This window comes from Humulus lupulus, chromosome 5 (assembly GCF_963169125.1).
Source record: "Humulus lupulus chromosome 5, drHumLupu1.1, whole genome shotgun sequence".
Classification (NCBI taxonomy): domain Eukaryota; kingdom Viridiplantae; phylum Streptophyta; class Magnoliopsida; order Rosales; family Cannabaceae; genus Humulus; species Humulus lupulus.
In genome coordinates this window covers 18,468,123-18,495,708 of record NC_084797.1, presented here as the reverse complement: position 1 = coordinate 18,495,708, position 27,586 = coordinate 18,468,123, and the positions used below count along the sequence as shown (strand labels likewise).

General features: G+C 33.8%; 1 protein-coding gene across 1 annotated transcript; it reads left to right on the top strand.

The window, feature by feature from the left end:
* Positions 1-19,604: 19,604 nt before the first annotated feature.
* LOC133778909 (cyclic nucleotide-gated ion channel 1-like) lies at positions 19,605-21,947 on the top strand. Its single transcript, XM_062218921.1, has 5 exons — positions 19,605-19,823; positions 20,721-20,804; positions 20,894-21,198; positions 21,379-21,490; positions 21,723-21,947. The coding sequence occupies exons 1-5, from the start codon at positions 19,605-19,607 to the stop codon at positions 21,945-21,947; spliced, it is 945 nt and encodes a 314-aa protein (XP_062074905.1).
* Positions 21,948-27,586: the final 5,639 nt, after the last annotated feature.

The following is a 27,586-nucleotide window of genomic DNA, read 5'->3' as shown; positions in this document are numbered from 1 at the left end:
GCTGATCAGTGTCAGAATAGAAGTAGTTATCGACAAACTGGCTAACTTGTCTATCCAGTCAAATCTGCTAGAAGATATACGGCTTGGGCAGGGACTTGACGACACACTAGCAGCACATATGAATGCAGTCAGAGAAGGCAAGGCTATAGATTTCTCAATATCAAGTCAAGGATTATTGAGATATAAGGATCGGGTATGCATGCCAAATGATCAAAGGACTAAGAGGACGATTCTAGAAGAAGCGCACAGTACCCTGTACTCAGTTCACCCAGGGTCGACCAAGATGACACATGACGTCAAGGCAATCTATTGGTGGCCAGGGATGAAGAAGGACATAGCACAGTTTGTGTCTAAGTCTTTAGTATGCCAGAAAGTGAAAGCAGTGTATCAGTGGCCTGCAGGCTTATTGCAACTGCTTAGCATACTAGAATGGAAATGGGACAATATAGCTATGGACTTCGTGATAGGATTGCCAAGAACGGATAAGCAGCATGATTCCGCTTGGGTAGTAATAGATAGACTAACCAAGTCTGCTCACTTCCTTCCTATTAAGACTTCATACACGGCAGACCAATATGCAGACATCTATATCCAAGAGATAGTACGGTTGCATGGAATTCCCAAGAAAATAATGTCGAATAGAGGATCGGTGTTTACATCGAGATTTTGGGGAAGTTTACAGCAAGCTATGGGTACTAAGTTAAGTCTTAGTACATCTTTTCATCCTCAGACAGATGGTCAGTCCGAGCGTACGATTCAGATTTTAGAAGATATGCTACACGCTTGTGTACTTGATTTCGGAGGATCGTGGAATAAGTACTTGCCGCTGATAGAATTCTCCTACAACAATAGCTACCAGTCAACGATCGGGATGGCACCTTATGAGTTGCTTTATGGAAGAAGGTGCCAATCGCCATTGCATTGGGATGAAGTAGGAGAAAGGCAACTTCTCGGTCCCGAAGCTGTTAGAAAAGCTCAAGAAGCAGTAGCACTAATTAGACAGCGTATGCTTGTTGCTCAAAGCCGTTAGAAAAGTTATGCGGATGACAAGCGACATGATGTGGAATTCAAAGTCGGAGATCAAGTCTTCTTAAGGATATCTCCTATGAAAGGTGTGAAGCAGTTTGGGAAGAAAGACAAACTTAGTCCCCGATTTATAGGTCCTTTTGAGATATTGGACAAAGTGGGAGCAGTTGCGTATAAATTAGCCCTACCACTAGCTCTAGCAGATAGTCACAATGTGTTCCACATCTCGATGCTGCGTAGATATTTGTCAGACCCCTCTCACGTCCTCAAGTACAATACGATAGCACTCCAGAAAGACTTGAGTTACGAGGAGCGACCGGTTAGCATCCTAGATAGAGGGATGAAAGAATTACGATCTAAGAGTTTTTCGATAGTCAAAGTCCTATGGAGAAATAGTTTTGAATAGGAGGCAACGTGGGAGTTGGAGGAAGACATGTTAGATCGGTATCCGGAATTGTTTTATAAGTAAATTTCGAGGATGAAATTCTTTTTAGTAGGGGAAAATTGTAGAGTCCAAGAACTTTACTTAGCTAGTTAGATAGTAGTAGTAATAGTAATAGCTAGTAGTAATTGTAATATGTTTATGAATGTGGATTTTGGTTCAAGCCGGGACTTAGTTGGAAACTCCTAGCAATAGTTATGGATTTTATAAGTTTAATCTATAGTTTAAGAATATTAATTATAACATAAGGTTTGATTAATATTGCTGGTTATTAATATGATAATTATTATAACCTAAGGTTTAGATAGAGCTAATAAGAATATGACACTTGTCATGAGCATGGTTATTCCTAAGGTTTAGATAGAGTCAATAGGATTATGTCATTTGTCATATGCATAATTATTAAGAAATTATTATTTTAATGATAAAATAAGGGAAATATAAGACTTAGTCTTCACCAGAATCTGTTAGGAGCATGACATTTATCACAATTTTATTTATTTGTGTATTAGGTTGTTATTTAGATAATTAAATAGATTTTTCGTAACTTTAGGGTACTGTAACATCAGACCTATTTTTGACCTAGTTATGTTATGAATTTTGAAAAATAGTATTTCTAGAAAGTTTTAGATAAATTAATTAGCTTTCTAACGGTATAAAGTGAGTCTAAATCGGAGTCCTACAGCTCCATATAAATTAATTTTACTGCAGGAGAGTTTAGAGTTACGAGATTTAGGGAGTTAGAGGTTAGGATTCTATTTGTTTTTATTATTTTTGTTTTAAAAATCAATTTTTGAATCCTTAAATCTCTCTGAACAATTTGACCAATTCCTAAGCCTTTGGCTGAAGGATATTCAAATATTTTCAATTAAATTTATTATTTTTATTCAAAGCCAAAAAGAAGATTTTTATTCCTAGAACTCTATAAATAGGATCTAGCACCAAGCCTTTTCATTCATTCTTCAAGCATTGATTAGAGCCTTCCAAGTGCTAGTGAGACTATAGAGTGATAAACACTTGGGTTGGGGTTATAAGCTTAATCATTATAAGCTTAATAAACACTTGGGAAGTAAGGTTCATAGTGTGTATTTCGGTTTCGAGGTGTAGTTTGATCATAGCAATTTCAAAGGTATTCCTATTCTTAGTTCCTTTCAGTATTGTTTCATTAGTTTTATAGTCCTAACTCAGTCTTCTCTATTCTTGGTTAGGCATCTAAGTTCTTCCAACTTGAGGTTTCTTGTCGGTAAGAATACTCTCGGTGGTTTTTAGTTCATTCATCGATTTCTTTTAGAATACTCACATCTATATTATGGTTTTTAGGAGTGTTCCAAAATCCCGACTTTATTCTCATCATCCCGGTATATTGGTAAGGAAAATAGGATAGGATATTATGTGTTATGCCATATGTTATCTTATGATTTATGTGTTATGTTAACTTATGATTTGTGTGTTATGCATGTTTGTAGAGTTGGGCATATGACATGTACACTAACAAGCCCCAATAAATTTATGGGCATATGACTTGCTTAGCTAGCAAGCCCCACAAATCTAATGGGGATATGACTTGTTTAGTTATGGGACCCCAAGTAATAATGACCATTATAGTATGTGTGACATATATTTATGATATGTTTTATTATATGCTACGTTATGAATTTTATGTATATGAATTATGTGTTAGATTTTCCTTGCTTGACATTAGGCTCATTCCTTTATGTTTTATATGTGCAGGAAATAGTTATGGCGGCGGAAAGATTCTTGGCAGCTTGGGGATGTGTATTGAGGCAGGATGGAATCGATGGACTGAGCGTTCGATTAGAGGATGAAGTTTTTTTTTAGTCTTTTAGTTATGATTTCTATGTATTATTTTTCCGTACTTAATTTTGTAACCAATTTATTTAAGTTATGTTTTGTTTTATTTTAAAAAAAATGGGATCCCGTATCCTAAATGAATTTTTATGGATTTAACATTTACTTTACAGTTTTTAAATAAAGTTATGGTTATTTCATATGTACGTTTTCTTAAGATTAGTATAGTAGTTATTAATGGTCCAAGGTCTAGAATAGTTGGGTCGTTACACCAGCGCTATGCAGGGCAGATTCTAGGGTTCTCTGACTTTGGGGCAACACCCCAGCGCCACTAGGCAGCTCCCCAGCGCTAGTGTATTTTCCAACAAGCTTATTTTAGGGCTCGGGAGGACTTTTAAGGCTCGGGGGTTGGTTCATTTACACCGTTTGGGTAGATTAAGCGTCCCGAGAGTGTGGGATGGATCCCAGAAGTGAGATTTTAGATTGTAAACCTTTTTATGATTTATTTTATTGATGCGATTCCATATTTGGTTATGACTAGGTGACCGATAAAAGATCAAAGGATTGATCGTTCTCAATGGTCGTTCTTTTACTAGTTCTTGCTCGAACCTGAGGTTAGAAAACTGCACCCTGTGTATATGTGACATGCATGGTTATTCTTGATGCATGTTGGATGTCTAAATGTGATGCATGAGAAACATGTGAGTAGGGCATGCTATGAATACTGAGTATGATATTGTTCAGAGCTTGAGCCTCTGTGTTTATGCATGATCCTAATTGTGCTAGTAATTATTAAGTAAGCATGCTGAATGCCCTTTATTTGGATATTTGACATATGATATATGTTTGATTGCACTGCTTACTTGTATATGTGCTGACTAGTCAGGGATACTGACCTAAGAGTCAGAAATGGCATGGCGTCATGAACACCGAGCCTAATGAAGATTAGATCTAATCGATATCAGCGTTGAATGACTCATATGGGGTATTAATGCTGGACCGACCTGAAGGTCAATGAAAATTATAAGCGCTTGGCTAGTCTTTGACTAGTTATTCAGAGCCAGGGCCTAAAGCCTAGGTGACTGCTTGTAAAATGGCTAGGGAACAGAGTTCCATAGTTATGACTCTAGGGTCAGGAGGAAGGTTATGTTGATGACTAATCATCATGCACCTATCCTGTTTAAGCTAATGAAAGGATCACTTATTTATATTGGGAGCAGAACCCACTTTAGTGACTTGTACCACTGTCACTCTTTTATTCTGGGCTGTTAGCCGGCATGGTTACTGGAACCACCAGTGTTAAATCACTTATCTGATTGAGATCAAATTGATAGTCATCCACTCAGGAGGGCCGGATTTCTTATCTTGGATACCCATCATTACGTGGATTTATTGCCTGCTTGGCTAGGGTTATATCTGCTAGGCGTGTGCCTTATGATTTCATGAGCATATTGAGTTTTCTTGCTAGGCTTCGGCTCACGGGTGCTATGTGGTGCAGGTAAAGGCAAAAGAAAGCTGGACCATCCTTGAGTTGGAGAGCTTAGGTGATGATGTGTACATATGCAACTGCTCGACCACCACAGCCGAGGTTTGAAGATGAACTAGGGTTTAACCCTGTTTTGCCGCTTAGATCGGCGTGTTGTAAATATTTTCTTGTAGTAGACTTTGAAATTATATTTTGAGATCCCAATGTAAATATTAAACATTCTAATGAAACATTATATCCTAACCAAAATTTTAATCCCTAAACCGCTAATCATACTTAGTTACACGATTTTGGCCAAATAACTCGATTAGCGAGTTTGGCACTGTTTACAAGGCACATCATAACGGTCCCTAGAGTTAGGGCATTACATTTTTCTTAATTGAATCCCCCATCTTGGACTCACCTTGAAGAGCATCATCCAACCTGAGATTTCCCAAATGTGCCATCATCTTTTGTCACCATAAATTGAAATCGTTCTTGCCATCAAATTTTTCTACTTCAAATTTAGAGGTTGACATGATTGAAGGAGCTTCTAGCCAGGGAGTCTTCAACAAAAAATTCTTCAAGTAGAACCCACTTTTGGAAACCAAGAACTTGTTTCCTTTGAACCATGAACTTCAATCTTCCAGCCGATTACACCAACCTATCTCTAATACCAGTATGTTAAGATCAAACCTAATGACAATAGATGAAAGATGAACACAATAAACCAGAACAAAAGCATAAACAGACAACACCAAGTTTGCTTGGTTCAGTAGACAAAAGCAAGATGTTTTTGCTACCTACATCCAAGGTAGGACAAAGCCCTAGAAGAAATTCACTATGAAAATATAAGAGATTACAGCCACCAATGTAATGTACAGAGATCTAAAGAACCACTCTCAAACCCCAATTGTGTATCAAGAACAATTAGAAGAAAGCTACAAACCCTGGAGATTAGTTCCCCAAGAACTATTCTATCTCTCTCAAAAACAAAATGCACTCTCTGATTTGATCTGAAACGTTCTGAACAAAATGAGTAAATATATCTCTAATAGAAGAGCTAGCCACATCAGCAAATCCTATCAAAATTGATTTTTTGATATAAAACCCAGAAATGTCGAAACATTCAAAACGCATGTTGAGACATGGGCACAGGCCACGACCACTGTATAAAAATGAGGCAACTCTTCAATAGAGACAAACTTAGAGTATCTCTTATACCTATTCTAAGTTTGAGGGGATGTTAGGATTAGTTAAACATTTTAGAATTAGTTTGTTAGTAATTAGTCATTTGTACAACTAATACTCTAACTGGTTGTATAGCTAAATCTTCTAACAACTTAATTAGTGCATATAAACCATTTTACCTATTTTTTTTATTTATGAGAATCAGATTACATTTCATTCTTTCGTTTCTCATACACAACTATATTGGAAATATTTTAGTTTTCTTATTTAAAATTTACTTCAATTTAGAAGTTATTTTAATTCTTTGAGAGGCATGTATATACTATGGCGGGGCGTGGTGGGGCTAGATTTCACTACTACAAAACTGGGCTTTCCCGACACCCAACCACGACAGTCAACTCTGTTGACTGTCGTAGTTGCTAAGCGGGACTCTACACCGACAGTTAAAAACTATAGGCATAGAGACCAACGCCGACAGCTAATAACTGTCACCGTTGCTTTTGACTGTCGCTATTGACCCCAATGCCGATAGTTAATTCGAGACCAATGCTGACAGTTAAAATGTGTCGCTATTGACCCCAACGCCGACAGTTAATTCTAGACCAATGTCGACACTTAAAATGTGTCGCTATTGAGCTCAACGCCGACAGTTAATTCGAGACCAATACCGACAGTTAATAGGTGTCGCTATTGACCCCAACGCCGACAGTTAATAAAATTCCAATGCCGACAGTCATAAAATGTCGCCAAAATTCAAATAAAAAATTATAATTAATGAATAGTATAATTTTAAAAATATAAAATAAATTATGTATTTATTAAAAAAATTTAAAACTAAATTTTTTTGTTTCTAAATTTTTTATTTACTTTTGTATTTATAATAATTTTTATATCAAAATTTAAATTTATTATTCTTTAACATATTTATAAAATTAATTATATTATTAACTATATTATTCTTTAACACATTTATAAAATTTGTATTAGTTAAAAAAGAGTTGTTTTTTATTAATTGGAAAAACATTGTAAAAAATTTAATGAATAGTATAATTTTAAAAATAAACTAAATTAAGTAAATATATATTTATAAAAATTATTAAAAACTTTTAAAACTAGATTTTTTTTGTTTCTAAATTTTTCATATTATTATTTTTTGTATTTATATAATAAATTTTATATCAAAATTTAAATTTATTATTCTTTAACATATTTATAAATTAAATTAACTATATTATTCTTTAACACATTTATAAAATTTGTATTAGTTAAAAAAGAGTTGTTTTATTAATTGGAAAAATATTGTAAAAAAATTTAATATATAAATTTATTAGTTATGATTTTTTTTATTAATAGATATGTTTAAATATTTTTTTTATAAAAACGTATTGGGGCAATGCCGACACCTATAAGTTGTCGCTATTGGAGCCATTAAAAAAAACTAGCTGGTAAATTTTTTCCCCCAAACCTCTATTTTTCCCTCTTCCTTCTTTCTTTCTTTTCCCTCTTCTTCTTTCTTTCTTCCAGCCAAAATAGTTCCTCTAGCTTCCAGCCGAAAGGTTCCTCCACCAGCCAGCCCACCACCACGTCGTCGACGCCGAACCAACCTCTCACCCGCCGGCACTGCCTCACCGGCTCTCACCCACCAACCAAAAGGTTCCGTCTTTTGTGCAGCTAGCAACTAGCCACACCCACGGTCCCTCTCTCACTATATCTCTCTCTCTCTATATATATATATCTTGTCTTGTCTTCTAGTTTGGGTTGTATTCAACCAGCCACATCCATATTTTTTTGAATCTAAAGATTTTGCAAACTTCTTTTTTGACATCCAACAAAAAGGAACTTTGCTTTTTGCTATTACATGCATACATGTGCAAGGTGGGAGGGTATTTGCAGCGTTATTACAAATTCTTTTTGAAAGTTAGTTAATCTTTAGAGGGTGGGTTCTTTTCATTCTTTGATTTATTAAGGATTGAGATTCCGTTTTGATGGACTTCTCTTCCACTTACTGTATTATTCTTTTTCCATTAATATATTTCTATGTGTAATGTAAGCATACTCGGAAAAAGACAAGTATTCCCCCTGTTCTACAAGAGAAAAACAATTCACTTTCTGTTGCATTCTGTAGCTGAGAAAAACCTTGAAAATGGTTGAATATACATAGTGTTGAAGGCAATACAAAGTTTTAAGTTAGCCTTCTTAAATAGAATAGCTATTTCTATAAAACATTTGATAAATTTATTTATTGAATTATTTAATTATTTTTCTTTTTGGATTTGTAATTTTAAATTGCATATAATAACATTGACTACGCTGTGAAGGTCCATGGAGTCAAGATTTCTCCTGATCCTGTGGTAATAGGCAAGCCAGTCACGTTTAACATATCAGCCTCAATAGGTGAGAACTATCAACTTCTTTGATTTATTTATTTTCAGTTTTGTGAGCTACTTCTTTATCTGCTTAACATTGTGATAACATCTAAAGTAGTTAGCTGGGTCTTGATTATCTCTTGTAGAACAGGGGGAATACTTGTCTTTTTCCCAGTAATAGTCCTTTTTCTTTTTAAAAAAAATACTTATATGATTTTAGGAGAGGAAGGACAAGACTGGGTTACTTTCACACTGAAATAACAGGAAATTTACTTTCAGACGTAAATTTATATTAGCACATGATAAGACTAGACTATCAATGACAAGTCTAAGACTTGTTATAGAGCTCCACTTCGCATAGTGTCAATGGAACATAAGACGGTCCTTTTAAAAAAAATACAAATAAGACGGCTCCTTTAGCAGCACCATGTTAGATACCCAATCGCATACACTACTAGGATACAGAGTTACTAGATTTCATTTCTTGATGATTTCATAATTATCCCTATTTTAAACTTGAAAAAAAAAATCTTAATTTTGGGAACTCTGTTTATTAGGTTGTATTATAATTTTACTTTTGAAAATGGAGTCATAATGTTGGATTATAATTAAGTACAAATATATATATTCTGACTATTATTATTGTTTTGTAGCTATTATATAAATATATCATCTCACTTAGCTTGGTAGCTATTATATAAATATATCATCTCACTTAGCTTAGTAGCTTAGTATTATTATTTTAGAAAGTAAATGTTGACAGATATTTAAGCATAAACTTATTACTCTGTTATTTATTTTATTTCATGTTTTTGAAAGGCTCTTCGGGATAAAACTCTTGATCTCAGATTTTTACTTCAGAAAACAATCTAAAGTTCAAATAGATCATCTCAGGTATGTTTTAATGGTTAAAACTTATTAATTTGTATTCTAATTGTTTAAACATATTTAGAGGTATATTCTTTTATTCTTTTTAAAATTATACAAGTGTATGCTAGAGGAGTTTGAATATCTTAAATATTCATCCATAGTGAAGTAGGTTCTAGGATTATAATTGTGTGTTGCGGTGATAGCAGAAGATTGAGAACTTGCATGTCTTAGTGAAGTAGGTTCTGTGATATCTATATAATTGCGTGCAGGGGAGATAAAAGGAAGAAAACTTGTTTGTTGTTTGAATTGATTGAATTATTTGTATTGATATTGACAGATGGTTAGGTTACAAATATAGGGGAAGTGTTGTCCGTTTTAAATCATAAAAAATTGTATGAATGATTTAGATTATGAAATATTATCGTTTCAATTTTATTTATATTCAAAGCTCAAGTAGTCATTTATTTTGACTGCTTCAAGCTTTCAAACCTCTGCAATGAATCTTCAAACTGATTTACTTACTCTTTAGTCCTTAAATATATATTTTTAATATATATGCGATTCAGAGAAAATTATATAGGGGATAATATATAAATATTTTTTTTAAAATATCATGAAATCCTTAGTGCATGTATGCAAACAGTATTAAAAAATTAGACTGTTTTAATTCAAACTCCTTAGTCTAATTAAATCAACCTAAGTTTAAACTTAAAACCATAGCATATGGTATTGGAAAATGATATGAAATAATACATTATATGAGTAAAGATGGAATGAGATAGTCATTTCAAGATAATTAACTCTAATATAATTGGAAGAAAATAAGTTTCTTATATTTTGAATATTTTAGATTATTTAATTGAACATAGTTTTGAAAATAGATTTTTTTGTGTGTACATTTTTAGACAAAATAATGGCAATCGATAAAGAATGGATGTCAGCGGATAGATTATCAGTGAAATATAAGGATGGAGTTGAGCATTTCTTGGAGTTTTGCGCAAGAAATGCTAAAGATCCTAATAACATTTGTTGCCCTTGTATTAAGTGTGGTAATGTTCAAAGTATGAAAATTACTGAGATAAAGGGTCACTTATTTAAGTATGGAATAGATCAAAGTTATAAGATGTGGTTTATGCATGGAGAAAAAAATCACATTTAGTGGAGAATCTCCATCTAAGAAGAATAATTGTGATTATGTGAATGATGATGAGAGAGATGACAATGCAGAAATGATAGGTGACGCACAATTTGAATCAGATTTTGATCCAGTGAAATTTCAATCCATGTTAGAGGATGCTGAGAAACCCATTTACCCTGGTTGTAATAAGTTCACCAAACTGTCAACACTTCTTAGGTTGTATAATATAAAAACCAAACATGGGTTGAGTGATAAGAGCTTTACGGATATACTTTCCTTTCTAGGAGAGTTATTACCCAAAAATAATGAAATGCCATTGTCATTTTATGAGGCAAAGAAGACATTGCGTTTGTTAGGCATGCAATACAAAAAAAATCATGCTTGTCCTTATGATTGCATCCTATATCGAAAAAGATTGGTTGATGCAAATGCATGTCCCACTTGTGGTGAGTTAAGATGGCAGAAGAAAAAGAATTCTGGTGAGGTTAGGGTAAGAGTTCCTGCAAATTTTTTATGGTACTTATCGCCTATACCTCGTTTGATTCGACTTTATCGAAATGATGATCATGCTAAAAACTTAACATGGCATGCCAATGATAGAATACAGGATGGTAAACTTAGACATCCAGCTGACTCACCTGCTTGGAAGAGAGTCGATTGGAAATGGCCTGAGTTTGGTAACGAACCTAGAAATATTCATTTAGGCCTTTCTGCTGATGGAATTAATCCACATACTTCCCTAAGTAGTAAATATAGTTGTTGGCCTGTTATGCTTGCCATTTACAATCTACCACCATGGTTGTGTATGAAGAGGAAGTTTACTATGTTGACATTGTTGATTTCAGGTCCTAAACAACCTGGAAATGATATTGATGTATATCTAGCTCCTCTTATTGATGATTTAAGCACTCTATGGTATGAAGGTGTTGATGCTTATGATGCATATAGGAAGGAAGAGTTCAAACTTAGAGTTGTGTTGTTATGGACCATTAATGATTTTCCTGCGTTAGGCAATCTATCCGGGTTTAGTGTGAAAGGGTACAAGGCATGTCCTATCTGCGAGGAGAACACATGTTCACAATATTTGAAGCACTCTAGAAAGATTTGTTACATGGGACACAGAAAGTTCTTACCTCGCGATCATGTCTTCCGAACATGGGAAAAACCATTTAATGGTTCACAAGAGTTTGCAATGGCTCCACAACCATTATTTGGAAGACAATTGGTTGAAAAGTTGAATAAAGTCCAATTCAAACTAGGAAAGCACAAACAGAGCATGAAAAGAAAGAGAGGACGTGAAAATGGTGAGGAGGTTCAAATTGATCCTAAGTTTGTTGGAAGAAGAAGTCTATATTCTTTGAGCTTGAATACTGCTAGCATTTGGTCCTACGTCATAACTTGGATGTCATGTATATTGAGAAAAATGTGTCTGATAGCCTTATTAGTACATTGTTGAATATTCCTGGACGGAGTAAGGATGGAATTAATGCTCGACTAGATTTAAAAAATATGGGTGTGCGTACAAATTTAGCACCAAAGGTTGGTGAGAAACGAACATATTTACCACCAGCTTGTTATACCTTGAATAAAGAAGAGAAACGAGGAATTTTTCATTGTTTGGCCAATGTGAAATTTCCAGAAGGTTATTCCTCCAATATTTTGACATTGGTAGATATGAAACACTTGAATTTAGTTGGGTTGAAATCTCACGATCATCATACACTTTTACAACATATTCTACCAATTGTTATTCGTTCTGTCTTACTCAAAAAGGTTCTGAATGCCATCACAAGATTTTGCTTGTTCTTTAAATCTCTTTGTTGTAAAGTGGTAGATGTTTCTAAGTTGGACAAACTTGAATCAGAAATCATATACACTTTGTGCTTGTTGGAGCAATTCTTTCCACCTTCTTTTTTTGATATTATGGTTTACCTAATAGTTCATTTGGTGAGAGAAGTGAGATTGTGTGGACCAGTTTATTTAAGATGGATGTACCCTTTTGAAAGGTATATGAAGATTTTAAAAGGTTATGTTAGAAATATAAGCAGGCCTGAGGGTTGCATTGTTGAATCTTTTATCGTTGAAGAAGCAATGGAGTTTTGTTCAGATAACTTGTCAGGTGTTTCAAGTGTTGGGGCATATCCATCTCGAATTGAGATTGAAATTAGTAAAGGTGGAAGAGGTGGTGTAGTTTTGGAAATAAATCAAGTTGATCGAGATGAAGCTCATTGCTTAGTCTTACAAAATATTAACGACGTTCAACCTTACATTGAGTAAGATACTTTTAATTCTAATTCTTTCGAACAATTTAATGATATAAGTAGTTAACTTTGAAAACAATAATGAAGTTTGGATCGCTCTATTTTCAAGGGAGCATTTCAATTGGATCAAAAGTTCGTATCCAACTAAGTCGAAGAATCAAAAATGGCTACAAGATGAACATTATCGAAATTTTAGCACTTGGTTTGAAAATCAGGTAAAAAATTATTGTTTTGTCTTTTGTGGGCCTAGTTTTAAGTTATGATGATATTTTTATATTTTATATATCTGATTTTTTTTTAAATTTTTGTTTGTAGGTCCTAATTAAATTAAGTAAAACACCTAATATAGTGTCAGAATCATTAAAATGGATATCACGAGGCCCTACATTTAATGTGATTAAATATCAATCTTATTATATAAATGGTACTCAATTTAACACAATGGATCGTGATAATAGTAGAAAGACACAAAATTATGGTGTTAGCATTGTCGCCAAAACTTTTCAAGTATCTAGTTCCAAAGATAAAAATCCCATAGAATGTGATATGACATTCTACGGAGTTATCAAAGAAATTTGGGATTTAGATTATATAAATGTTCGAATTCCTCTTTTTTTATGTGATTGGGTGAAGAGTGATAGCAGGGTTAAACAAGAGAACTTCGGATTTACATTGGTTGACTTGAATCGAATAGGGCACAAATCTGACAGATTTATAATGGCGTCCCAGGCCAAGCAAGTTTTCTATGTCACTGATCCTTTAGATTCTCGTTGGTCAGTTGTGTTAACAAGCCAACCAAAAGACTATCACCTAAAAGAATCTCACAACGGCGAAGTTTTACTCGAACAAGAAACTTTTGTGCTTGACGCACCACTTCCTGATGTCACCATTGAGGATGCAAACATTGGTTTACGTGATGATGGTGAAGGTTTATGGTTTGAAAATTAAGTGTTACTTGACAAATTAAGTGGTTTTTACATGAAAACACTTTTAGAACAAGGTACTTTGCATTTTTTTTTATCAACTTTTGGTGGGAAACCAATGCAATACTTTGTGAGCTAACTTTTATTATTCTTCAAATGTAGGTACACAAGTATGGATCCCCCTTTATCTGATGATGATGTTGACCCATTTGGCGATGACAATGATGAGATGGGTGAAATCCCAAAAGAAGTTAAAATTTCGAAGATATATAGGGGCAAAACAGTTTGTGCTGACGTCATAAAGGCTAGAAGTGAGGGTCAAAAATTAGTGGCAGAGTATAATCAATTGGGGATATCAATTGGAAAGGGGGCAACGAAGATGGCAAGTCGTATTGGAGTGTTGGCACGTTGTCACATTCCTTTGAATATCGATGACTGAAGGTTGGTCCCAAATGAAACTAAAGAGCTAATTTGGAAGGAAATTAATGTAAGTTTTTAAATTTTATTAACTTATATATGAGTGAACATATATAGTTGTTTATTAATTGATTACTTATTATTTTTTATTTATGTAGGAGTCATTCGATGTACAGGCCACATCTAAAGCTAAAGTTTTGAGTGAAGTTGGGGACCGATGGAGAGATTGGAAGAGTTGGCTAACAAAGAATAAAGTTGAAAAGTACAAAGAAAAAGCTCCTGAACTCCTTGCCCATCCACCAGATGCATGGAGTAACTGGATCAAACAAGATTGTCTCCTCAGTGGGCTGAGCTAAGAAAAAAGAAACAAGGTGTGCGGGCACACAACAAATACAATCACCGCATAGGATGGGGTGGTTACAAATAGATAGAGCAACAACTTGAAGCAGAATTAGGCCACGAACTAACATATTTTGATAGAGCTGATATATGGTTAAGGATAAGAAAGGATCAATTATGGAGAAGATTGTGAGTATAATTTTACTTTAATAATTAACATTTTTAAATGGAAATTCGTATTAATTATTAACTAATTTGATTTTGTATATAGGTTGACTACAAACAAAAGGTAGCAGAAGGAACTTTGGTGGTGGAAGGATCCAAAGATGTCCTAACTTTGGCTTTGGGCACCCCTGAGCATTCTAGACGTGTTAGGGGGATGCCTAAAGGTGTCACCCCTACCCAATTTTTTAAGACACCAAAGCGTAAGAGAAAAAGTCAGCTCGAAGTATCTACTTCAGAAGATAGCCGCATTAATAGGCTGGAAGAGCAACTTCGACAATCTGATGAGAGGAACCGTCGAACTGAGGAGAAGTTAAATCAATTGATGGAGCAATTTAGATCGACACATAGCAATATCGATGAGTCATCACATGCATCTGGTTCTTGTCTGGGAAGAGTAGCCTCTAATGTATCACCACCACCACAACTAGCACCATATGTTGAACAAGAGGTTGTTCCACCTAATGTATCACCACCACCACCACCACCACCACTAGCACCAAATGTTCAACAAGTGCTTGTTCCACCAATACTAGCACCACCACCACCACCACCACCACATGTTCAACCAATGATTACTCCACCAGAACCACAAGTTCCACCAACTATGCATGAGGTATTCTTATTACCATAATCAACTTAGCAAATGTTAATGCTTAATAATTTCACTATTGTACTATATTAATTATTTCTTTCTAACGCATCATATTAAATGCAAGCTTGCTATCAAAACGAGAGACAACATAGTTGCATCGGGATACATCCTTAAGACTGATAGTACAGATATCCATGGAAAAAAGATGCCTAAAGAAGTTGCTCGTGTAGTCGTTGAGGTAGCCCACGATGAGATGGCTAGGCTACAATTTCCTAATTTGAATGCAGGGATGACTTTGGTAGGTCAAGCAGTTGGGGTACCAATAGCATGGCATAAACATCTTATTATCGATGAAAGTGAGCATGGACAGGTAATGTCTATAAGTTTTTATCGCCTAACTTATTTTATTTTGAAATTTATTTTATTTTGACTTTTTCTTGGGCCATAAGCAGAAGAGAAAGCAAGAAGATATTGAGGCAATGATACCTTCCACTCAACATCCACAGCTCCCAAAGCTTCCGCGTGTAGAGCCGTTAACACAGGAGGTAGTGTCAATCTCTCACAATGATTCGACATCTATGTCAAGCAATTTGACCTCTTTATTGAAGTTTGTATCACCATGGGATAATGACTACCACAAGAAGATTAATATCCCATCACATGTTTTTGGATACAACACGATTGCTACGCTTTTCAAGGATGATGTGACGCAATTTTGCAACATGGAAAAGATTGGGCAAACTCCAATGATATTGTATTTTAGGTATATATTCATGTCTTTTATAATTTAAAGTTTCAATTATATGCATGTCTTTTATAATTAAATATGATTAATTTCTAGGTTGTTGGATGATATACTACATACCAATGGGTTGGATCATTTGTACGCATTTCAGCATCCAGGTGAAGTTAGTGTAGGTCATGAGAATAAGCGTGCCCAAGCACTTAAAGATCGATTCATTCAAATGGGCGAGAAACAGTTCCTTATTTGTCCCTGGAATAACAAGTAAGTTTATATTGAGTTTTGAAATGTTAAGTTCATATAGTCATCTTCTAAATATTTGATTGTTTGTTTTCTAGTGAACATTGGATGTTATTGCTATTTCAACCTCACTCACATTCAGTGGCGTTCTTGGATCCCATTAACCTTTAATTACGCAATGAGATTAAAAATATAGTTAGGCTGTAAGTTTATATAAGTTTCATTCCTTAAAGTATATTATCTTTTTAATAGTACTTGTTTGCTAATTAAAATACTTTTATTATGTATAGTGCTTTTACGCTATATGACACAGAAAAAGGAAAAAGAGTTGTAAGTCTAAAGTATTATAGTCCAAAAGTAAGTAACATTCAACTTTATAAAACATAAGATTTAAATTACAAGTATACTAACAAGTATATGTAATATACTTTTACATTTTTCGATGTTAACAGTGCCGACAACAACCAAAAACCACAGAGTGTGGTATCTACTGCATGAAGTATGCTAAGGATCTCATTTCACAACAAAGAACCAGAGCATATCTATCGAATAATGTAATAATTAAATGTGTTTAACTTTTAACTTTAATAAAGTTATATTTTAATTTAAAATATATTTGACATGTAACTTATAATTTAAATTATTTGCAGTTCAATTCAGATTTACCATATACTCACGCAAAACTTAATGAAGTTCAAGAAGAGTGGGCAAAATATATTCTACCGCAACTCGCTAAATGATGGCATGCTTGCTTCGTACCAATGTGAGGGGGTTTAATCATTTTTTGAACTTTTTTTTTCTTTTATTAGAAATTGTTAGAACTAATCAAATACAGAATCAATCTAACAAATTATGTGTAGTTAATTTAGCTTTTTGAGGTGTATACTGTGCTAAATATTCATTTTATGACAAACTTTTTTGGAACTGTGTATTTCTTTTATTTAGAAAGTGTTAGAACTAATCAAATGTAAAGTTAATGTTACCAATGTTAATTTAATTTAATTTTTGATGTGCATTCTTTTACTGCAATTGCTACGTTGATTTTGAAACTAGCGGGCATTGACAACATATTTGCAATGTCCTCTGGTGTGGAAACTTTGCGACAGTTAAAAACTGTCACCATAGATAACCAATCCCGACACATAATAACTGTCGGCGTTGCCAGCAACGGCGACACCTATTAACTGTCGGCGTAGCCAGCAACGGCGACACCTATTAACTGTCGGCGTTGCCAGCAACGGCGACACCTATTAACTGTCGGTGTAGCCAGCAATGGCGACACCTAATAACTGTCGGCGTAGCCAGAAACAACAACACCTAATAACTGTCGGTGTAGCTACCCTATGCCGGCATAGGCAAATACGACAGTTAGTCGATTGTCGTCGTTGCTCAATAGCGACAGTTAAAAATTGTCGGGAAATCCCATTTTTGTAGTAGTGTTTGATTAAAAAGGGACATATTTTCTTTTTCAAAACAAAAAATATATATAACATGCTAAAAATTAATTAAAAAGATTAAGACAATTTGCTGTTAATTATAACTTGTGGATATCAAATATCAAATCACCACTTCAAAAATAAATATACGCAATATCTTAAAATTTTAGCAAAATAGATAAATTTTTAGTTCATATATTTAAAGTTGTTCTCAACAAACTTTTCACGATTTAATAAAGATGAATGATAGGCTCATTAAAAATAATATTAAATACATCTTTGCTAAGACACATAGTTAAACAATCTAGATGTAACTGATGCGAGCAAGATGGTGGATGAGCAATCCTTGGAGATTTTGGAAAATGTATAGATGTTTGTGAGCAGACTCACACTTTAAAGGATCACAACTTTTGATTCAGGTTGAAATATGGGACCAACGATACATGAAACTGAAGCTGGTTTAGCGATTTACATTTTTGACAAGGCTAACCTAGTTTTAAGCCCAAAAAAATGTTATTTGAAGCACTTTCTTTATTTCGTTAGTTTGGTAGTTGTTTTTTTTTTTTTGTACTTTTCTACTTTGATTGCTTTTGTTTTTTGAGATACTTTTGGCATTACAAAAAAAAGGGTTATAGCGACGAAAATTTTCGTCGTTGGAACCCCATATGGTGTCGCTATTTCCCTTAGCAACGAGTACACCATCACTGTATGTCATCTCTGGTTGCTAATTTTTTCTGCGACGACAAGGCCGTTGCTGAAAGACTTGCATGGTTGTCGCTGGTAGTTTAAAATAAGTCTCATCCAAGAAATATTTTGTTTTGTATTTAGCGATCAGGTAGACAAATTTAGCGACAACTTTATTTTATTTCTTTTGGAATTGTTAAAGCTATTAAATATATATACGTACAGACAAGGATTTAAATTAGAGGAGAATATATATACCCAAAATTATATTAATGACTAAATATTTTACATATTTATATGTAAAAGTAACTATCATAAATTTACAAATTCTACTAACTATGATAGTAAAATTAAAATACATAAATACGAATGGTGCTAACTCAGTGTTATAGCTAGATCGTCACCATCAGCTTGTTGAAAAGATCCTGATCTAAGAAATTCTCAGGGATTTTATTTGATTTGTTAATTATAAAACGAATTTTTTTTAAAAATAAAGTACTCAAATAATCAGTATGAGATTTAAGAGTTTATTTTTCATGTTGCACGAGGTTTATTATTAATAAGCCATTTAGTCAAACATGCTTGAAAGCGATCACCAGCTATCTTATCATAGTTTAGACTGAATTCGTATTAAAAAATGCATCGGTTAGGATTGAAATCAATTTATCAGTTGTTAATTTAAAATATATATACATATTTGGGAATTCTAAACTATATATCAATAATTAGTAGGGCCAGCTATGTCCAAGTCTTCATAATTGGGACCATGTTTTGTGCCACATATCAGAGAAATTAAGTTAATTATTCTAAATTATCAAACTAATTAAACAATAAACTCTCTTTCTTCATAATATTCATTTTTCTTTATTTCTTCATTCTCACAGGATTATTTGATACATATTCTCAAAATGATGAGGTTTGATTAGAGATAAAGAGAGCATTGTATGTGACTTCAAGTTATGAACCACCGTGATATAGAGCCTTTTCCAACAGGCCGAGGGAGCACAGAACTAGAGACAATTCAAGTCGAAGTTGGGTTAGTTTCCTTGTCCTATTTTATACATATTTGTGTGGCAAATAAGATATAATTGAATTCTATAATATATATTATTGTGTCCTTGCAACCCAATTCATCAAATTTAATTACAACAATATATATATATATATTTGTTACATTTTTTTTCTCCAGTAAGCTGGATGAGAATTTTAATCATGATCCAAAGCAACTTTCCAAGAGAGAATTTGAAGAACATTACCACTTACTGTCCAAGAAGCCAAGAACATCAATAATAGTAATGATTCGACAAATTCTTGATCCACATGGGCAGTATCTTCCAATGTTGAATAAGATATTTCTAGCTTCATGGATGATTGCAGTCTTAACAGATCCTCTGTTTTTGTACATTCCCACTCTGGATGAGGATCAAAGTGCCTTAAAATGGACTCAAATTTGAAGATTGTAGCTCTTGTTTTCAGATCCATCACAGATCTATTTTTCATTCTTCATATTACTTTTCAACTTCTTATTGGGTTCATGCCTAAGGCACATGTGGATTTGAAGGGAAAAGGGTTCCTCAAATATGCTTTGGGAAGAGCTAGGAAGATTAAGTGGTCATACATTTTAATTGATCTTCCAGCTGTTCTTCCAGTCCCACAGGTACTTTTTTTTCCTTATTATTATTGTTTAGCAATATTAATCTATTCAACAATATTTGTCTAATCCCCACAAACAAACAAAAAAAACAATATGTCTCTAATGATTGATTTGTACTATTTAATTAACTTGAGAAAGAGGGTCTCCACTATGTCCTTAATTAAACCATGGGTATTGATCATCATCATGTATAGCTTTTGCACAAATTTTAATATAATAATTAATGTTCTTTATTACATAGTTTCATTGACTAAACATATATAATGTTTACTTGGTGAGTAACAATATTTGTGTTTTGAGTTGATTATAAGCTATTAGCCAAAAAACAAAAAATTGGCAAAGGTCTTAACTTTATTTTTAAAGTCACTAAATAAGTTAAATTAATATAATTTTGTTAAAAGGAAAAAATGTTTGGGCGTATTCAACTACCGGCCCCGAAGTATCTCTGTCAGTGCTAGTGATTATTCTACTTCTACAAGTGTGACTCACTCAAAACTTTCACCGAGTTCTTTGGATGTGTGATTGTAACTCCAATTTTCTAATTAATATCCACATATTTATTTTTTCTTTTTCTTTCTTTCGTAAATCATTTAATAGAATCTACACGCATAATGTAACACTTCTCATATTTGCATGGTTTAATAAATGAATTGATATCAAAACATATATATATATATATAGAGAGAGAGAGAGAGAGAGAGAAATTCTTATATTTATACTAGTTACCATAATCAATTAACAATTGTGTAAAATTAACTTGCCCAGATGGTAATTCTAGTTTTCTTCCCTGGAATCGGGCCGGGTTTCGGATCTAAGAGTAGCAGAAAATTCTTGCTAGAAATGATTCTAATCCTACAATACATACCAAGGACTCTTCAAATCTACCTATCATATGAACAGCTTAAGAAGACTCGTGACGCCTTTACTACTCCTTTGTGGATTAGAGGGGGCTTCAATTTGTTTCTCTACATTAATGCCAGTTATGTAAGTAGTTAATTTAATTTCTACATATATATATACATATATATAGTAGCTATAAATATAATTTCATTCATTAAATTTTCCAATATTAGATTCTGGGATCGTTTTGGTACTTCTTTTCTGTTCAAAGAGAGATGGAGTGCTGGCACAAGGCTTGTGATGACCATTTTGCCTGCTTTCCGACCAACCAAATTGAAAGGTGTAATATTTTTAGTATGAATAATAATAGTTTGAGGAATATAACAGCTTTGAATGAGTTTTGTCCCATAAATTCACCAGACACAACCATCTTCGACTTTGGAATGTATCTTGGAGCCCTTCAGTCTGGTATTGTTGGCTCCACACATTTTCCAAATAAGGTGCTCCAGAGTTTCTGGTGGGGTCTAAGAAATCTCAGGTTTGGACTGGCCCATACCTATATCTCTTACCAAATATGTCTGATTTATTAAAAATAATTAATTCAACAACACAACTGTGAATATATATTGTTGATTCTATTGCATAAGTAATAGAATTTTGTATACATTAGTTGAATGCAGAATCAACCTAATTTTTGATCCTATCCATATTTGTGCAGTTCCTTTGGTTCAAACCTCCAAACAAGTCCCAATCCTTGGGAAACCTGCTTTGCAGCACTACTGTCTATGCTTGGCTTGCTTCTATTTCTATACCTCATTGGAAATCTACAGGTTAATTTAATATATATAACTCATTGATTAATCCTTCCATTCTCAATTAATTATCATTATAATTAAGTCTCACATTATTATAAATCATCTCTATATTGGCACACACATATATATATATATATATTCTAACAAAGAAAAAGTATATATATAATTATATGTGCAGATTAATACTTGGGTTATTAAATTTGAACAATATATTGACAATATAATGTTATATAATTGGGGCAAACAGTTATATATGCAACTAGCTACACAGAGAACAGAGGACAAAAGATACAATAAGAAAGTGGAGATAAAAAGGCTAATGAAAGCAAAAGAGCCAGACATACAACTCTGGGCTTCCACACATAAGCTTCGTGAGCCTGAGAGAGTGAAGACAGTGATCATGACTTACATGCTTGACACCCTGGAAAACGACAAACAGCTTAACTTCAAACAACTTCAGAAGAAACTGTAAGAAAAACAATATTGAGAAATTATATATATCTTTAATCTTCAAAGGAAGATAAAATATATATAAGAATATGTTTTTGGTGTAAATAAAACTAATGCCTCTAATCTCTATATATAGGCTATTCTATGAGACACACTTTTATTCACAAAAGATGTGGGACAAAAACCAATTGATTTTTTCATTCAAAAAAATATCCAACAATCCCCCACATGAATGGAAAAACTGACTCAAGAATAACCAACAGATGGTTTAGACCTAGGTGATAGAATTCAACGTTAGAAACCCGCATAGGATAGGTAGGTGTTACCCTTTGAACCTTCCCTTGTGTAAGTATATTTACTTTACTGGCTGATCAGTAGACGCGATGTCTTTGAACTGTTCTGCCGTTCGTGTAAACGATGATATACCACACACAGGAATCTTCCTGACATATATTGGTTCTCAATATTATGTTCGTTTTGGCCCTGAACATTTCCCTGGTTCTGCAAGAGATATTCTAGGAATTGAGCCCTTATTCAATCCCTATAGAAGCGGCCCATCTTCTCTCTCACATAGGTGATTTTCTTAATTAAGAGTAACCCGTATTACTCTGCTCGACATTTCGACGCATAAGAAATCATTAAAAGCATAGCTTAACCTTTTCCTTACGGTTATCACTGTTTCATCATAGGAATGGACAATGAGGATAACCCCCACAGTGATCCAACATAGTCTTTACAGTTTTAGTTGTCCCTTTGAACCTAGATCTTGGGATCTCCAGTCAACTAGGTGGGGTGTCTACTGTATTGACTTTATTCATTCATGGGCTTTAGACCCATTCCCCTCGATGATTTTTCAACCAACTCTCTATTTAACCCTTTGGTTAGCGGATCCGCAATATTATCCTTTGACTTCACATAGTCAATAGAGATAACTCCAGTTGAGAGTAGTTGTCTAATGGTATTGTGTCTACGACGTATATGTCTAGACTTACCATTATACATATTATTATGCGCCCTACCAATTGCAGATTGACTATCGCAATGTAAGCCAATAGCTGGCACTGGTTTAGGCCATTTTGGAATATCTTCTAAAAATTGACGAAGCCATTCAGCTTCTTCGCCACACTTGTCTAAGGCAATAAACTCAGATTCCATCGTGGATCTAGCTATTACCGTTTGTTTAGAAGATTTCCATGATACAGCTGCACCACCGAGTGTAAACACATATCCACTCGTAGACTTTGAGTCTTTCATATCAGATATCCAATTAGCATCACAATACCCTTCAAGTACTGCTGGATATTTAGTATAGTGCAGCCCATAGCTACGAGTAAATCGTAAGTACCTAAGTACTTTTGTTATTCCTTTCCAGTGGTCAGACCCTGGATTACTCGTGTATCTACTCAGTTTACTAACTGCGTAGGCTATATCAGGTCTTGTACAACTCATTAAGTACATTAGACTTCCAATAATTCTAGAGTACTCTACCTGAGAGACACTCTCCCCTTTGTTCTTGAACAAATGTAGATTTGAGTCTATAGGGGTTCTGGATACACCAGAATCTTCTTTGTTGAATTTCTCAAGAATTTTGTCCACATAATGTGACTGACTTAGAATGATCTTATCAGATGTCCTTGAGATTTGAATCCCCAAAATGACATCTGCTAGACCCAAATCTTTCATGTCAAATTTCGAGTTCAACATACTCTTGATAGATTTGATCATCTTATCACTGCTTCCAACAATGAGTATGTCATCTACGTAAAGACACAAAATGACATAGTCATTATCTGTTTCTTTAACATAAATACATTTATCGCATTCATTGATTTTGAAGCCATTTGCCAACATAGTTTGGTCAAATTTCTCATGCCATTGTTTTGGTGCTTGCTTTAAACCATATAAAGATTTCACCAATTTACATACTTTTCTTTCTTTTCCTGGGGAGGAAAAACCCTCGGGTTGTTCCATATAAATTTCTTCATTTAAATCCCCATTTAGAAAAGCAGTTTTCACATCCATTTGATGTACTTCAAGATTGCGTAACGCAGCAATAGCAAGTATCATCCTAATGGAATTTATTCTCGTCACAGGAGAATAAGTGTCAAAGTAATCAAGGCCTTCACGCTGCTTATAACCTTTAATTACAAGCCGTGCCTTATACTTATCAATTGAACCATCAGATTTCATTTTCCTTTTGAAAATCCATTTAGCCCCTAAAGGCTTACATCCTGGAGGAAGATCTACTAACTCCCAGGTGTGATTTTGAAGTATGGATTCAATCTCACTATTAATAGCATCTTTCCATAAAGAGCCTTCAGTGGAGTTCACAGCTTCATCAAAGCTTTGAGGTTCACCTTCTAGCAAATAGGTCAGAAAATCTGGACCAAAAGATTTTTCTGTTCTAATCCTTTTGCTACGTCTAGGTTCATCCTCACATTCTTGACTTTGATCCTGACTATTTTCAGCAATAGTCTCATGTGTTCGTTTCAACGAACTTGAATCCTCTTTTGATCTAAGAGGAAATACGTGTTCAAAGAACGACGCATTTCTGGATTCCATTATCGTGTTTTTGTGTATGTCAGATATTTTAGACTCATACACCAAAAACCGATAAGCACTACTATTATGTGCATAACCAATGAAAATGCAATCAATAGTTTTTGGACCTATTTTTACCATTTTTGGTAAAGGTACAACCACTTTGGCAAGACACCCCCACACTCTTAAGTATTTGAAGGAAGGTTTCGTTCCTTTCCATAACTCATAAGGGGTCTTATCTTCTTTCTTTTTGGGTATCTTATTTAAAAGATAATTAGCTGATAAGATAGCTTCTCCCCACATGTTCTGCGACAATCCAGAACTAATCAACATCGCATTCATCATCTCTTTCAATGTACGATTTTTTCGTTCAGCAACACCATTTTGCTGAGGTGAATAAGGTGCAGTGGTTTCATGGATGATTCCATTTTTTGCACAGAATTCACGAAATGGTGATTCATATTCACCACCTCGATCACTTCTCAACACCTTAATCTTTTTGTTAAGTTGATTCTCAACTTCGGTCTTATAGAGAACAAATTTCTCTATAGCCTCGTCTTTGCTTTTCAGCAAATACACATAGCAATATTTCGTGCTATCATCGACAAAAGTAATAAAATACTTATTGCCTCCCCTTGTTTGAACAAATTTTAAATCACATACATCGCTATGGATTAAATTTAGGGGTTCATTATTCCTTTCAATCGTTTTGAAGGAAGACCTTGTTAGTTTTGCCTCAACACAGGTTTCACACTTATGATTTGAATCAATGTGGAATTTTGGTATGTGATTCAAGTTAATTAATCTCCGTAGAGTATCATAATTAACATGTCCTAGTCTACCATGCCAAACATTGGAAGACTCAAGCAATTAAGTAGAAGAGTTATTAACTTTATTGATAATTGGTTTAACAACCATTACACTGAGTTTAAACAACCCATCAGTTACATAACCACTTCCCACAAACATTCCACTTTTGGACAGAACAACTTTGTCTGACTCAAATACAATTCGGAATCTGTGTTTGTTCAACAGTGAACCAGACACTAGGTTTTTCCGGATCTCTGGTACGTACAGTACGTTGTTCAGAGTCAGCTCCTTTCCAGAAGTCATTTTTAGGATCACACTTCCTTGACCCGCAATTTTAGATGTGGAAAAATTTCCCATGAAAATCTTCTCGCCATTATCTATCTGTTCAAAAGATTTGAACAGACTCTTGTTTGAGCATACATGCCGAGTGGCACCACTATCAATCCACCACTCCATTGAGTTGGAATTGACTAGGTTTATCTCAGACACCATGACTGATAGATTTATTAGATCAAACTTAAAGAAAATTCTTAGGTTAGCCTGGAAGGGTAAAAAACCCAACCATTCGTGGTCTAGCCTCTCGTAGAATATTTCTATTAAGTATTTATCCAGCCTCAAATATCTCTACTAGATAATTTCCAAAGAACACTAGAAGAAGGGTCTAGCCCCTGCCTCAGCAGTCTAGTTTCTTTGAAAATATTCAGTTCCCAGAACTTCTCTAGTGAGATTTAAGTTCAAACGAACTTTTCAAAATAACAATATCTTTCAATATATAGATATAGAAATATCACTAATAGATATATTCAAATATTATATTTAAACAATAATCTGTTTTAAGATTGTAAGAAAAACAATATTGAGAAATTATATATATCTTTAATCTTCAAAGGAAGATAAAATATATATAAGAATATGTTTTTGGTGTAAATAAAACTAATGCCTCTAATCTCTATATATAGGCTATTCTATGAGACACACTTTTATTCACAAAAGATGTGGGACAAAAACCAATTGATTTTTTCATTCAAAAAAATATCCAACAGAAACTTCAACCTTATCTTCTTCAAGACGAACCAAACCAAGAAATAATGGGAGACCTTGACTTGGGTCACCTACGAATAGTGAGCTTCTTCTAATTATAATAATCTCAAACTTCATGTATACACGTATATAAATTTGAACATAATTATAGAATTTGGGATTGTGGGTGACATGCATTTATGAATACAGATACATTTAAAGTTGGAGGCTATAGTGTCACGAGCGAAAAGACATCAGTGGAAAAATATGGAGCAAACTGCACAACTATGGATGTTGAAAAACGGTATCCCAAGACATATCATACCTATGATCAAGAAATATGTACAGTACAGATTACAAAACCATAAAGACAACGTTGATTTGGTCACTCTTCTTTCTGTTCTTCCCATCGAACTTCAAAGGTCTGTCAAGCAACACCTCTGCTTGCTTGCACTGAAGAAGGTAAGTGATTTATAAACCAAATGATCGACTTTACCATGCAAATACTCATCACACATTGTTACAGTAAGTATCACAAAATATACAAAAACAGAAATGTGCTATACATATATATAAATTAACTCAGTAACTCGTATTTGTTACTCGTAACTATAAGGGTCAAATAAAAATATATTACATAAAATCAATTTAAATTCAGTATACAATCCAAATTTGATACCTCATCTCTCGTGATAAAAGGTCAAGCAGGGTGCTTTTCTCCTATAAATGAATCTTCCTATACTTTTCATGTCTTGTGTTAGAATGTTGAAAAGTGGTAGTAGAATTGAGTGTACGGTAAGAAGAATGATATTTTATTTTAAAATGAATTGATGATGAATGGAGTAATGAATTGATGATAGTAAGAAGATCTTATAAATTGTTGAATATACCACACATTTTTTATGTTCCATATTTTCTCTAACATTCCGAATCACAATGGTTTTTCTAGTTATTTTTTTGGACCGATTTTATAATTGGATAGTATTTACTAGTTATAGTTTTTTTTACTCAAGATACCATGTTAAAATGTTGAAAAGTTGTCTAAAAGTACAATGACGTGCATGGTAAGAAACAAAAAGTTCAATCGCAAAATCAATTAGTGATAAATAAAGTAACTCATGTTGTTATAAATTGTTGAATATAATATATTTTTTCAAACATGTTGAAAGTATAAGTTTGTTTTAATAATCCACTATTTACACCAATTTGATAGAGTTGTTATTTTTGTGTTAGAAATATTTATAGTTTATTTCATCTCACTGCAAATAAGTTTAATTTGGCCAACTGTGT

Excerpts from the sequence above, each read along its gene's own strand:
- LOC133778909 (XM_062218921.1), top strand. The coding sequence starts at position 19,605 with ATGGACTCAAATTTGAAGATTGTAGCTCTTGTTTTCAGATCCATCACA. Across the intron at positions 20,805-20,893 it reads TCTACATTAATGCCAGTTAT|ATTCTGGGATCGTTTTGGTA; the intron begins GTAAGTAGTTAA and ends TTCCAATATTAG. Across the intron at positions 21,491-21,722 it reads ACCTCATTGGAAATCTACAG|TTATATATGCAACTAGCTAC; the intron begins GTTAATTTAATA and ends TGGGGCAAACAG.